Source organism: Trichosurus vulpecula, chromosome 3 (genome assembly GCF_011100635.1).
Source record: "Trichosurus vulpecula isolate mTriVul1 chromosome 3, mTriVul1.pri, whole genome shotgun sequence".
Taxonomy (NCBI): Eukaryota; Metazoa; Chordata; class Mammalia; order Diprotodontia; family Phalangeridae; genus Trichosurus; species Trichosurus vulpecula.
The window spans coordinates 23013787-23027164 of NC_050575.1; the positions used below are offsets into that span (position 1 = coordinate 23013787).

Genomic DNA, 13378 nt, shown 5'->3' on the forward strand with positions numbered 1-13378 from the left:
AGGAAACTGAGACTCAGAGAGGGGAAGGGACTTGGCTAAGGTCACACAGAGAGGCACTGGAAGAGTTGGGACAGGAAGCTCCCGGGGGATGGCTTCACCCTATACCCTGTTGTATCTATTGGGTACATATTACTGGGCCTTTTACCTACCAGAGAACACACTTGTACGTCTAAAATCCAAGTGAGGCATTCACAAAATGAGCAAACAAGACAAATGCCATTTAAAATCAAACTTGTCATTTTTATTAACACTCAAACTACACAGAAATGTTCAGAAGCTCAGGCCTGGGCTGCTTGAGGCCACTAGCAGGTTCTTGGCATTTCTGCTCATCAAGATACAGCGCTTCCATCTCAGAGACACCCTCAAAGGGAGAGCTACTAGAAAGACTTCAGTGAACATAAGAGCCCAGGGAGCTGACGCTACATTTGATTATCTCTGAGCACTGGTCGATGTTCTTTCTAATCCTGTAGAATTTCTCCACATACTCAGAACGACCCAAAAGCTCCACAAAATCTTCATCGTGGGTGATCACAAGAAGCTGGAAGTTGCGTTGTTGGGAACGACTCTTTATTATTCTGGAACAAAATATTTACATGTTACTGAAGGTGTAAGAATCCTTTCTCCACAGCATGTACTGCATCTCCAGGAAGCCTCTTCCCTGCTGTGCAAGTCAATAACGATGCCGCCTCGGACCTTTCACAGTCTTTTTCTTAACTCCCTATGATATACGTTCTGAGTTATTATGTGTTGGGTGCCTCCTTCTGCTACCAGAATGTGACCTCTTTGAGGTCGGGGATCAAATAGTAAGACCCTGAATAAATATCTGTTGTATAGATCTGAGCAAAAACAGGCTGTCTTTTGTGTTGTTTACAAAGTATACCAGTGCGAATGAAGATGACTACGTGTTTTTCCAACTAGTGTTTCTCAGTCTCTCCCACTGGAAAGAAAGATGGGGAGGGCAGCCTCTACAGAACCAGGTAAGAGCCGAGATGAGGACAACGGATGAAGAAGCCTTATGCTACATTTTGAAGGCTGTTGCTAAGTCAGGATCACAGATTTATAGTTCATTTTACAACATAGGAAACTGAGGCCGAGAGCAGTTAGGGGAGTTGCCCAAGGTCACAAAGGTCTAAGTGGCAGGACCAAGATAGAAACCTAAGTCCTGTGACTCCACATCCATCTTTTTACGAAGTCACACTGCCTCAAAAATCTGGCAGCTCCACTTGAATTCCAATCGCCCACAAGGAAGCGGAGTTACTTAGTCACGAACTCCAGCAGTTCTGGACCAGAAACTTCTAACCATTCTGAAGAGGTTAGGAGGAAGGAAAGAGACATTTAAATACCCAGCTTCATTAACTCAAAGCCTGCTCTCCTTGCTTTGGGAATTTCCCAGACCTGTCTGCTTTTCTTCTCTGGTGATGTTAAAAACAAAATTACAGATGATGGATGGGGGAAGAACACAAGCTGTCCCCAGTTTTCTTAGGAGTTGGGCCTACTTAGAAATGAGTCCCAACCAGTTATCAGATGCATCATTGCTATGACACACAGAAGCTAGGTGAGTGGGCGGGTTGGGAAAATTTCTGTACTTCTTTGTGGGGAGAAGTTGAACACGCCAGTTAAGAAGCTTGCTTCGGTTTAGTGAGGCAACATGAAGTTTCAGAAAAATGCTAGCCTGTGTCACAGATAGGGGTTTGAGTGGCGGCTGTCTTAGTCTAGAACACTGCACCCAAACACCGCCAGCACAGAAGATGACAAATGGTGAGAGGAAGGGGAAAACTCTATCAATGACTATTAAACTTGTAAGCACACCAACTGTCTTAGCCTGTGTGTCCCCAGAACATCGAGCTGTAGGCTAAGAGGAGACGCCCTGTCAGACACATACAACATCACCCTGAGGAGAAGTGCAGCTAAGGACAATGACTGCCTTTCAGGACGTATTTCTAAAACACCCATGAACAATACACCCAGTAGACATGTGAATATGTGGAAAACAAGCTCTGCCGTCACTCCTCACAACACAAGTGACAAAAATGGAAACAACCTCGTCATCTCTAACATTCCTATTTAAAGTTATGCTGACTCTGCAGCTGCAGCTGCCTACCTACGTAATATGCCATTCTATGCCATAAATGAGTTATTGCTTATTTTAATTTTTTTCATCACAAACTTTATAAAAATGGAAAAATGTTTATTTTTTTGAGTACGTATAGTATTTCCACTGAAACTCTACTCTGATGCTTTATCCTGGGGCCAGCAGGGCACAAGTTCTAATCCAGCAGGTCCTACTGACCTGAACAGGCCTCACTAACTGCAGACTTTCCTCACCACACATGCCACAGGATGATCAATTGTTTGACCACAACAACTCTCAAGGACCACTGACCAAGTTAAAGAGGGGCTATGATCTGCTGTGGGAGCGAGTAACCATATCTATGAAATCACAGATCCATGAAATATTAAAATATTTACAACCCCCTACTGCCTCACCAAACCAAGAACTGCATTTCAAAATAGGGACTGTGTATTCATAATTTCATTGATCTCATGAAGAAAAGATTTCAGCCTCCAAGCCCAGCTTTTAATAGCCAGCTCTTTATGAGCATATTGTTACATCAGGAAGGCCAAAATGTTGTCTTTGGGTTTGTCCACATTTCTCCCATTGACAGATATCTGGCTAAAGTGATCCAACTTTTCAATATTAACCATTCAGGCATTCAGGTAAAATCAGCCCATCTTGGGACCATACAGCAGTGCATTCTATACTTTTCCATGAACATTCCCATGTAAAGAAATTCAATTAAATTCCATTCACCTAACATGTTAAATACCAATTATGTCCAAGTTAAGGCATCATAGGGTGATGGACATCTGGGATGAGCTGGGATCTCACTTTCTCTGGTCCACCTTGGCTGTGTCACGAGGCAAGTCACCTAACCCCTCAGCCGTTCTCTTAGACTCCAAGTTGTAGAGAAGCGGCTGATCTGCACTGATCAAGGGCAATTCCTCCCTCAGGAAATGAGGAAAGTCAGGACCAAGGAAGAAGAGTGGTGCTGCTGTTCTGGGGACACACAACAAAGAGTCCTTGCTTGCAAGGGACAGAACGTCTACAAGGAGGGAGAAGCGACAGAGGGCATAACACCAATAAGTCTAAAGAAAAGTGGGGAGGGGAAGAGCACCAACCGCAAGGAGGAAGAGGCTCTGAGCCAATCCTGGAAAGAAGATAAGGTAAGATCTGAAGGTCTAGGTAAGAAACCAGGGTGTAGTGGGGCAAACAATCTCATGGATTCTATCTCCCTTGTGCCTCTCCTACCATCGTCTTTTCTCTGCTCCCACATCCACCACTCTAACCCATCTCGCCTGGAGGAGCATCAGAGCTCCCCAACAGTATCTCTGCCCCCCAGCCCCAATTCACATCCATCTCTCTCACTACTGTCCCCACCCTCAATGCTCCCCCTTCAGCCTCAGGACAGGTGGGCTTTGCTGATCTCCCCAGCTGATGGCCAATGGCTCTCACCATCCTTGATTCTCCTTGTAGGGACAGAAATAAGGACTGGACATGTGATTGCAACAAAACAGGGAACTCCTTGATAAGGAAACTCCCCCTACCACTGTAGGGCAGCTGTTTTGATGTGAGTGATAGTTGTAGAGATGCCCAGAGCATTGAGAGGTAAAATGATTTGCCCAGCCAGGGTCATTCAGCCTCTACATGCTAGAGGCAGGACGGAGCCCAGGTCTTCCTTTTGGCTCTGAGGTCACCTCTCTACCCACTATGCCACATTGCCTCTCATTTTCCTTCTACTATACTGATTTATGCTTATCTTGCATTCTCCCAGTAGAATGTCAATATAAGAAGAGGAAAACTGAGACACAGAGAGCAGGGCACCTTGCACTTAACAGGTATTTGGTCTGAGGACAGGGGTCAGGGTGGAGAAGATGACCGAATTGTGGAGCAAACTCATTCAGAAAAGGAGAGTATCGGGAGCACAACCAGGAGCTGGGCAGGGACGTATGGCTGAGGATGGGCTCCATCAGAAGGCTCTTTAGTGTTTAAGTCTGGGGCAGAAAAACCTTGGGAGACTTATGTGAACTGCTGCAGAATGAGGAAGAACCTGGGGAACAATTATACAATGAAGACAAAACTGTAAAGGAAAAGAACATTAAAAGATTTAAAAACTTTCTAAGTATGCTCCCCACCTCTTGACAGAGAGGTCAAGATGGAATATAGGTCAAGAATGAAATTTATACTTTCAAACACAACCAATGTAGGAATGTTTGTTTTTTCTGCTTGATTATGCTTAATTGTTACAAGGAAGGGTTTTTAACCTTTTTTTTTGGTGGGGTGGGAATAGAGATGCAAAGAAAAAAAAGTAACATCAGTGAAACACTTTAAAATGCACAGAAGAGTAAAAAGAAATTCAGAAGGGAACACAAATGAGCCAGGCAGTGTTGTTATTACTATGTTAAATGTAATGTAGACTTAAAAATCTGAAGCTGCATAGAATAGATTCACAGTTTGATATACAATCCTCTTTTTCTGTGCTTAATGTACAGATATGTTCATGTTTTCTGATACTGGTCAAATTCATAAGAAATAAAAGAAAAGAAGAAAAAAACCTCTTTCCTGATGATGGCCAAACGTGTGGCCAGTTAAGAACACCAGCTGAATATTTTTTTAAAATGTCCAACAAAGAGTCAAACCTTTATATTGAAATGAATCAAATTCTTCATGAAGCCTTTGTACAGTTTTCATTCAAAGCTTGTTTTAAATGAGAACTTACCTTTCTCGGTATTATTTAAAAGTTATTGCTATAAAGCTACCACGGTCCCCTCCCAATGTAATAAACACTTACTCCACCAGGGCATGTGCAAGAGATTCAATGTTTTCTCTATCGAGGTTTGTTGTAGGCTCATCCAAGGCAAGAATGCCACAGTTCAAACAGAAGGTTTCTGCGAGGGCCAAGCGAATGATAAGAGAAGCAAGCACCTGAGGGAAAATCAATGGCAGTTAGAGTTGAGTCTGTGAGGTGTAACTAAAGCCCCCAGAAGGAGGGTATTGGAATCTGAGCCTAGAAGACAGACCCCTGTGTTTGTCAGGCTCAAGGAAATGTCACAAATGTCATTCCCAACCAAAGGGCCCTGGAAGAGACAGACCTCAACCAACCACTCAGGCCACATTCTGGATAAGTCAAAGTGCATAAAAACTGTGTTCCAGTGAGGAGTATATGCCGAGAATCTAATACTACCATAGAGGAAAGGTGATGCAGTGGAGAAGGCCAGCCTTGGAGTTAGGGGCACCTGGGTTAAATCTTGTGTCTAATATCTACTAGATCTACTAGTTCTGAACAAGTCAGTGACCTCTAGCAACCTCTAAGTTGCAGAACAATAGCTATATACCTCAGTGGAGAAAGTTTCCTCATCAGGGGTTCCCTACATCAATGAAATCATAGGTCTGGACAGAAAAAAAGAAACCAAAGAGAATCCAAAACAAAACAAAACAAAAAATCATGAAAAAAAAGAAAATGCTGAACATAATGCTAAGCCTCCCAAAGATAAGTAAGGATAAGATAAAAATAGTAGCTAATGGGAACCCATAAACAGGTTCTTTTTAAGATCCTCTTGACCAGTGATGTCAAACTCAAGTAGAAACTGGCCAATAAACTGTATATAAGGATCCCTGCAACCACATATTAACATTATCTATGTTACACTGCATCTTTATTTATTTTGTAAAATATTTCCCAGTTACATTTGCATCTGATTCAGGTTACACAGCAAAGTTGCAGGTTGCATGCAGCTTTGGGCATCTGACACCTCTGCTCTAGACAACGGGGAGTCATTGAAAGATCTTTACTAAGGAGATCTATGATCCTCCTCACTGGAGGCAAAGGATTTGTCCAAAGCTACTCCAACTGTTGCAGCAGCTGAGCCGAGAACCCTGATGCCTTGTCCAGTGCTCCTGCCACTAGAGCAGAGTGTCACTCAAGCTGTATCTAACCACTACCAAGAGCTCCTATTACATCACTCATTTCTGTTTCTCTATTTCCCTAAGGGTGGTTACTAAAGATTATCACTGAAATGTGTGAGATAAAATTGATAATGTCTAAAAAAGCTCTTAAATCTGGAAAGGTCACTACACATTCTTCACCCTAGCAGTCAGCAGTCTGCTTTGATGAAATATGTCATCTCTGGGTTAGAAAGCACTCTCTTAGTTCACAGCAGTATCAGATGGTAGCTCCTATCACCATTTTCCCTAGAGAGCTGCTGTAGTTGTTCACTCCTCTTCACTTCCTCGGGAGATGGAGCTTCATTTATTTACAGCCATCTTCCTGCCTTCTTAGGAGGTTAGGGAAATATCTTCAACTGCCCTTTAACTGGAAACGAGTAGTTCCTTGACAAAGGCTCAACACAAACGGTGGCTAAATATAGCTGACATAAATGAGCTGCTATCTAGCTCAATGTATGAGTCTGATGACTTCACATTCAATCTGAATAGAAGATGTGAAAATCCAGATACAAGTGCTTCTGATTTTGCTTTCATAAACCCATCTTTTACTTGTAAAAGTGAAAACATCAGATCAGAATTATTTTGTACTTATATACAAGTAGGAATTGGTTGTTGTAAGCTTCATCTGAAATAAGAAGTATTCAAATATCCAGCTGTTTATTTCCAGAGTTAAAACCTTAATTCTTCTTCAGCTAAACTGGAAATGCAGAAATCTTTCCCATTCTCAGAAGCTGTCCGAAGAAGGGAAGTTTATAAGCATTTATAAGCCAAAGTTGAGAGCTTTTTATGAAAATAAAAATTCAGCCAATGTATACAATAATCTCTGGATGTCTAAAATTCTCTTAATAAAGGCTCAACACAAGCCACATGATTCAGTCCTCTGCCACAGGGCAGAATTATATCTAAGTTGTAACATGTGAAAGACTATAATTTCTCTGGGAAATCTATTTGCATGTGTATCCAGGAAGGTAAGCAGGCAAATTCCATTGTACATACATACTACAGGCAACCTTATGTCCTGAATTTTCCTAGAGTCCCAAGTTCAAGAAAGGAAAATGGGTTTTAATGAGATGAAGTAAAGGAACAGCCATTATTTGGGAGTCAGAAAATATGGTCACCGTAGCCATATGGATGTGTCTAGGAAGCTTGATAATTTCTCCCAGGGCATTTTAAACCATTTCTCATGCTGTTCTCAGCAAAGGGAAAAGGCTATTTTCCCTCTTTAAAGATTAAAAAAAATTTTATAGTAGTATGTGACTATTCCAATAAGGGCAAAAACCAAGTATTTTTAATTCTAATTCTTCCAATAAAGTAGCATTACAGGTGCTACTTTATTGCCTTTTAACCTTTTACTTCTCTTTCACATTCTTTAATATTTGCCACTTCTCTCTTAAATGGTAGGTAACTACTGGAACTGAACCCAGTGACATGCTCTATGCCAGATCCAATGATCACAATGCAGTCCTAACCTCTGGATTTTCCTAAGACTTCTCCCAGACATGCAGACTAGTGCCTAGCTTAGGCACCATGGAATTCATGCTAAAAGCAGAATCAATGATACCTTACCCTTACAGATATTTCTATTAGGTCTTTAAAAGATGGTATTTATAGTTATCTCACCAAATGTGGGTGAAGTCAACGTACTGGAGACAATGTCTGTAAGTCCAAAGATTCAAACATGCCAGATAGCAATCCTACTTTTTCAAAAAGTGTGAGTTCAATTTAAAATCTCATATGTTACTAATATGGCTACTTATGGTTTCCTAAACCAATAAGAACCTCTAGAGATATCATGGAGAGAAATGAGAAGTGGCACCAGGCACTAGACTTGGAGTGAAGAGGCGTCAAATCCTAACCTGCACGTAGCTCTCTCAGGCTCATTTCCTCATCTGCAAAATGAAGGGCTTGGCCCTCAAGGCCTTTAGGGTCCTTTCCAGTTCTAACGCTTTGAACCCACAATCTAATTCCTTTGCATGTCTAGCTTGCAAACTTTTTTGGTTACTGCTACTCATAACAGAGTTTTCAGTATCTTATGGCAGTTCACTTATGACTTGCTCCATTTCCTTGTCTGACTATTAATATGAAAATTTCTTGTTTTTGTTGATTTGTATATTTTATATTTTTGCAGATATTCATCCATTTCTTTTGATGATGATGTTAGAATCCCAGAAGATCTTGACAGTCTAGAGGACTGGACTAAGAATCAACAAGGATAAATAAGAAATTTTGTACTTGGGTTAAAAAAATCACCTCAGTGCGAAGTGGCGGGAAAATTAAAAAAAACCACACACAACAATGTGACTTCAGACTACACTAATGAAGGCACAAGTTTCTAGGGAGAAAGTGACAGCTCACATCTGAAGTGCTCTATTTAGCGTTCTGTTCTGGGCATCCTAGTTTAAGAAGGGCATTGATAAGAGAAAACAGGATGGTGAAAGGCCACATCATAAGAGAATAGGTTAAAACCAGTGGGGAAGGTCTGTATCCCAAAGGAGATAAAAAACAAAAAGGAACAGGACCTACATGTACAAAAATATTTATAGCAGTTCTTTCCTGGGGGTAAAGAACTGGAAAGTGAGGGGAAGCACATTAATTGGGGAATGGCTAAATAAATTGTGCTACATAATTGTGATGGAATACTATTGCACTATAAGAAATGACGAGCAGAATGCTCTCAGAAAAACCTGGAAAGACTTGCATGAGCTGATGCAAAGTAACAATAATACTGTAAGATGATCAACATGAATGACTTAGCTATTCTCAGCAATACAATGATCGACAACAACTCTGAAGGACTTAGAATGAAAAATTGCTCTCCATCCCCAGAGAAAGAACTGATGGTGTCTGAATATAGATAGAAGCATACTTTTTTTTTACTTTTTTATTCTTCTGGAGGTTTTTTTTCAGCCTGTGTTTTCTTTTACAACATGACTTATTATGGATATGTTTTGCATGACTACTCATGTATAACCTATATCAAATTGCTTGCCTTCTCAATTGAGGGGGTGGGGAGGGAGGCAAGGAGAGAATTTGGAACTCAAAGTTTTAAAAACAAATGTTAAAAATTGTTTTTACATGTAACTAGGGAAAAATAAAATACTAAATAAAAAAAAAAAACAGAAAAAAAAGCAATGGGGAGGTTTAGCCTGGAGAAGGGATGACTCAGAGGGATATTAGAGTTGTCTTCAAGTATCTGAAAGGATGTTATGTGGAAAAAGGATTAGACTTGTTCTGTTTGGTCCCAGAGGGCAGAACCAGGAACAATGGAGGTCTGGTGTCAAGAACACCAACAACTGGAGTTATTCCAAAATGAAGTGTGTTCTCTCAGGAGTGGAGTGTTCCCCCTCGGTGAAGGTCTTCAAGCAAAAAGCTGGCACTGGGGATGTCACAGGAGGGATTCCTTTCAGATATGACCTGGATTAGATGGCTGCTGAGGTTTCTTCCAATTCTAAAATTCTGTGACTCTAGGAATTCTCAGTTTTGCAGACAGTTAAACTTTACAAATCGCTTTACATATATTATCTTCCTTGATTCTCACAACCCTGCAAGACAGGCATTATTATCATCCCCATTTTAGGGACAAGAACACTAAGACTCAGGAGCTTAAACGACCTGACCAGGGCCACCCAGATGGCATCAGAGGGAAGAGTGAAATCCAGACTTCTCCTGCCTCCGAGTTCTATGCTCCCATCACTCATACTACCTAGCTCTCTGGATCAGAATTTAGATTTCTCATCTCTGCTTGGAGAGAATCACAAGCTCCCCTTCCCCCCTTTACTCTATCTTTATATGTAACTGCTAAAACAGTTCTGTATACCTACCTTTTGCCCGGCACTGCACCGTCCTCGCATATCCAAGGCTGTATCTCCTTTTATCATTACTACTCTATAGTTGTAATTCCTCCTTTTGTCAGAAGCTGACACATTTTCATCTGTATCAGACCGAATTTCTATATATTCAATATCTGATATAGTAAAAGAGTTTGAGAGAAAAAAAGAATGTTTTTGTTGAAGAGAATATTGAGCAGTATGGGAATTATCCCAAGTAATAAGAGCAGAGCAGCTCCCTAGACCTCTAGGATCAAATATAAGCGCTTCTGTTAGTTTTTAAGGCCATTCATGCCCTGACCACAGACTAACTTTGTAGCTTCACTGATCATCATTTCTCTCCTGCACTGTGATACACCAAATCTGCCTTCTCTGTTCTGTACATGGGATATGCCATCATCTCCTGTCTCAATGCCTTTGAACAGGTTGCCCTCGTGCCTGGAATGGAACTCCCTCCTCATCCCCACTGCAGAGAATCCCTTTCTTCCTTCAGGATACGGAACAAGCAATGCCTTCTACATGAAGCCTGCTGCCCTCCCAAAATACCGTATTTATTTTCTTTATACTTATTTCATATATATTTAAAGATGTGCTTGTCTCTCCCATTAGAATGGAAGCTCCTTGTGTGAAAGGACTGCTTCATGCATCGTATTTATACCCTCAGAGCCAAGCTCCATGCCTGGCACAGAGGAGACACTTATTAGTTGACTGAAAAAATTCCTGATTGACTTTAGACAGGTTAGATGACAGATGATGTAATTAGTTTTAAGTAGCACTACTAAAGTGGCACTCTGTGTCAAGTTCAAAATAAAATATTTTTATGCTTCTCTTAAAATATGAAGTTGAATCTTTTAAAAACTGACTGCCAAAGTCAGGAAGTAGCAATCACATGATGCCAAAAGTCAAGTCAGGGAATGGGGCGCCCTCTTTGCCCTTTCTAGCTCCCCTAACAGTTTCCGCATGCTGGTTTTCTCCTTATCTGAGTCAAGCTTATCCACATCTACATTCTTCAAAAGCAGGCAAGTGCAAACCCTTTTTTCTTATCACAGCTCAGGCTAATTGTTATTTGCATCACAGCCAAATTATGTAAAGTCTGACCAGGTTGTGAACAGAAAATTCTGCCTTATCTTCTCGGTAGAGGATTGTACTAAGATTAAGAAGTCTTATGAATTCTCAGGAAGAAAGTTAGTGGCAAAGTCAGAAGTAATAATGGAAAGGGAGTGACAAAGAAGGGGCAACAGGAAAGGAGCAGCAATGAAGGAACAGGCTAGCCCAAAGCCCTGGAAAGTAAAGGGCCTCCAAGAATGCTTCATCTTGAATGGTCTATAATAGTGATATGACAGTTCACGCTAGCTGGAGTGTCACTAATGCTAGGAATGGCACGGGACTGTGGGGAAGACAGCAGGAAGTATGGATGAGAATGGTTAGAGTAGAGCCGTTAATTATGGAGTAAGACTCCTGAGAAAGACTATTAATCAAATAAATAGTAATCACCTTGACCTCGGTAGGTACTTCGCCAGAGATCACGAATAATTTTATTAATTTCTTCCATTTTCATGCTATGAAACTTCATTATTGCGCTGAGAAAAGAAAATAATTTGCCAGTAAAAAATGAATATCATAAACTCCTAATTATAAAACAGCTACATCAATTTTACTTCATTTGGTACAAGTCTCTCCCCTTTCCCCTCCAAGAAATCTTAAATTGGTCAGCTTTGTTCCAGGGACCAGTGAATCGACTAAGAAATTAATTTTATTAAGTCGCTTCTTTGGCATATATTATAAACATTTTACAAAGTATATTTATTCCTTTCAGAAGTGTTTTCCTAAGTTGTGATAAGTTACCGGAGGTAAAGAGAAAGGTCTTTGGCCACTTCTCCCACTTACACTGGTATAACATACAATAATTGCTTGTTGAACAGTCTTTCTAAGGTTGGAACCAGGTCGGGGGAACTAAGATATAGATAACTCTCATTCACAGGACAAGTCTTTGAGTTGTCAGTCCCTATTACCAAACGCTGAAACTAAGACGCTAAGCTAAGCAGAGAAATCACACCACAGTTCATCTTGTATTTAAGAGTCTCAGGACAACAGCCTGCATAACTTCTCCAAACTAGAGTCTAGACTGTTGGGGCTCCTGCAGGGATCTCTGTCTTACTGTCGCCAGTAGGTGAGGGATCTCGAATTTTCAAATCATAACAGAGAGAAGACCACCACTTAACATAAAGCAGATCATGTGCCTATTCTGCTAACTCTGCTAACTAAGCAAAGAAAACAATTATTAACGAGAGTAGAGTGGTATGATGATACTGTCGGGATTCCACACACTGATGGAAGCACTAGGAGAAATTTCCTTAAGGGCAAAAGAAGCTGACTGCCATGCAATGGCACAGGTCAGGTTTCCGGCGGCTGTTCCTGGAGTCCCCAGCTCTGCTGCCTTCCCCTCTTCACTTAGATAAAGCCTACAAAGCTTCAGTTTTGGGTTTGGGGGTTTTTCCCCAATGTTCTAGTCTGGGTCCTCTACATTTTTTGTCATTTGGGCAACTTGGTCCAGCTGAGAAGCTGTGACGCAGAAGAGATGATACTGTTTAGAAGATTAAGGTGTTTTAGATGCCAAAAGGTAAACTTCAAACATCTATACATCTTAATCCCAAATCCCACATGCTATTCAGCTGTGATAAAGATTCTCCATTTGTGTTGAGACGCATTTTCTCGGTTTTATTTGGTAACTGATAGCTTTTCAACTCAAAAGAAAAGATAATTGCAAAACTGAAAGTAGTGTGACTGGCTGCAATGAAACTTCACAACTATGTGTCACCTTTCAACAAAAGATCCTCAGGTTTCTTTGGACAACTTAAGAATCTTATGACTATTACATACTATCGTTCCCAAAGGCAGACATTATTACTCTGAGGGTAAAATGTAGACCAAGGATGTGAGGCGGACCTTACTTCCATAGCAGATCTCTTATCTGATTGCACAAAAATGAAACTTAGCTTTATGCTACTTAACTTCAGCAAAATCATTTCATGATCTTTTGATTCACCAGCAAAAGAAACAAGAAATGACTCAACATAAAATACATTTTAAATATTATCAGATGGAGGATTATAATGCAAATTATAAAAAGAATTGGAAAAAAACCAGCAAATGACTAAAACCCATACTCAGCTTGTTAATGAGGATGCCATCTGTTCCCTCATAATCGCCCCCATTTACCTTTTATACTTATTCGTAAGATCTTAGCCTTCACTCATCACATTCTAACTCCCAAACTTCTAAGTACTTCTTACTTGTGGGGAGAAAAGTTTTCTTTTTGGGACAATCATGAAAGGGACTCCTATACCATGACTCTAATATTTTAAAATAAATTAATTCATTCATACTTTTAAAAAAATCTACTTCTGAGGCAGCTAGGTGGCTCAGTGAGTAGAGCACCGGCCCCTGGAGTCAGGTGGGCCTGAGTTCGAATCTAGCCTCAGACACTTGACACACTTACTAGCTGTGGGACCTTGGGCAAGTCACTTAACTCTAATTGTCCTGCCTT

The 13378-nt window shown here is 40.7% G+C and overlaps 1 protein-coding gene across 1 annotated transcript; it reads right to left on the reverse strand.

Moving 5' to 3' along the window:
• Positions 1-219: 219 nt before the first annotated feature.
• On the reverse strand, positions 220-11405 carry LOC118843729 (DNA repair protein RAD50-like). Its single transcript, XM_036751481.1, has 4 exons — positions 11326-11405; positions 9826-9968; positions 4851-4984; positions 220-575 (listed from the first exon to the last, which is right to left on the reverse strand). Exons 1-4 carry the CDS (start codon positions 11402-11404, stop codon positions 389-391), a joined length of 543 nt encoding a protein of 180 aa, XP_036607376.1. The 5' UTR covers position 11405; the 3' UTR covers positions 220-388.
• Positions 11406-13378: the final 1973 nt, after the last annotated feature.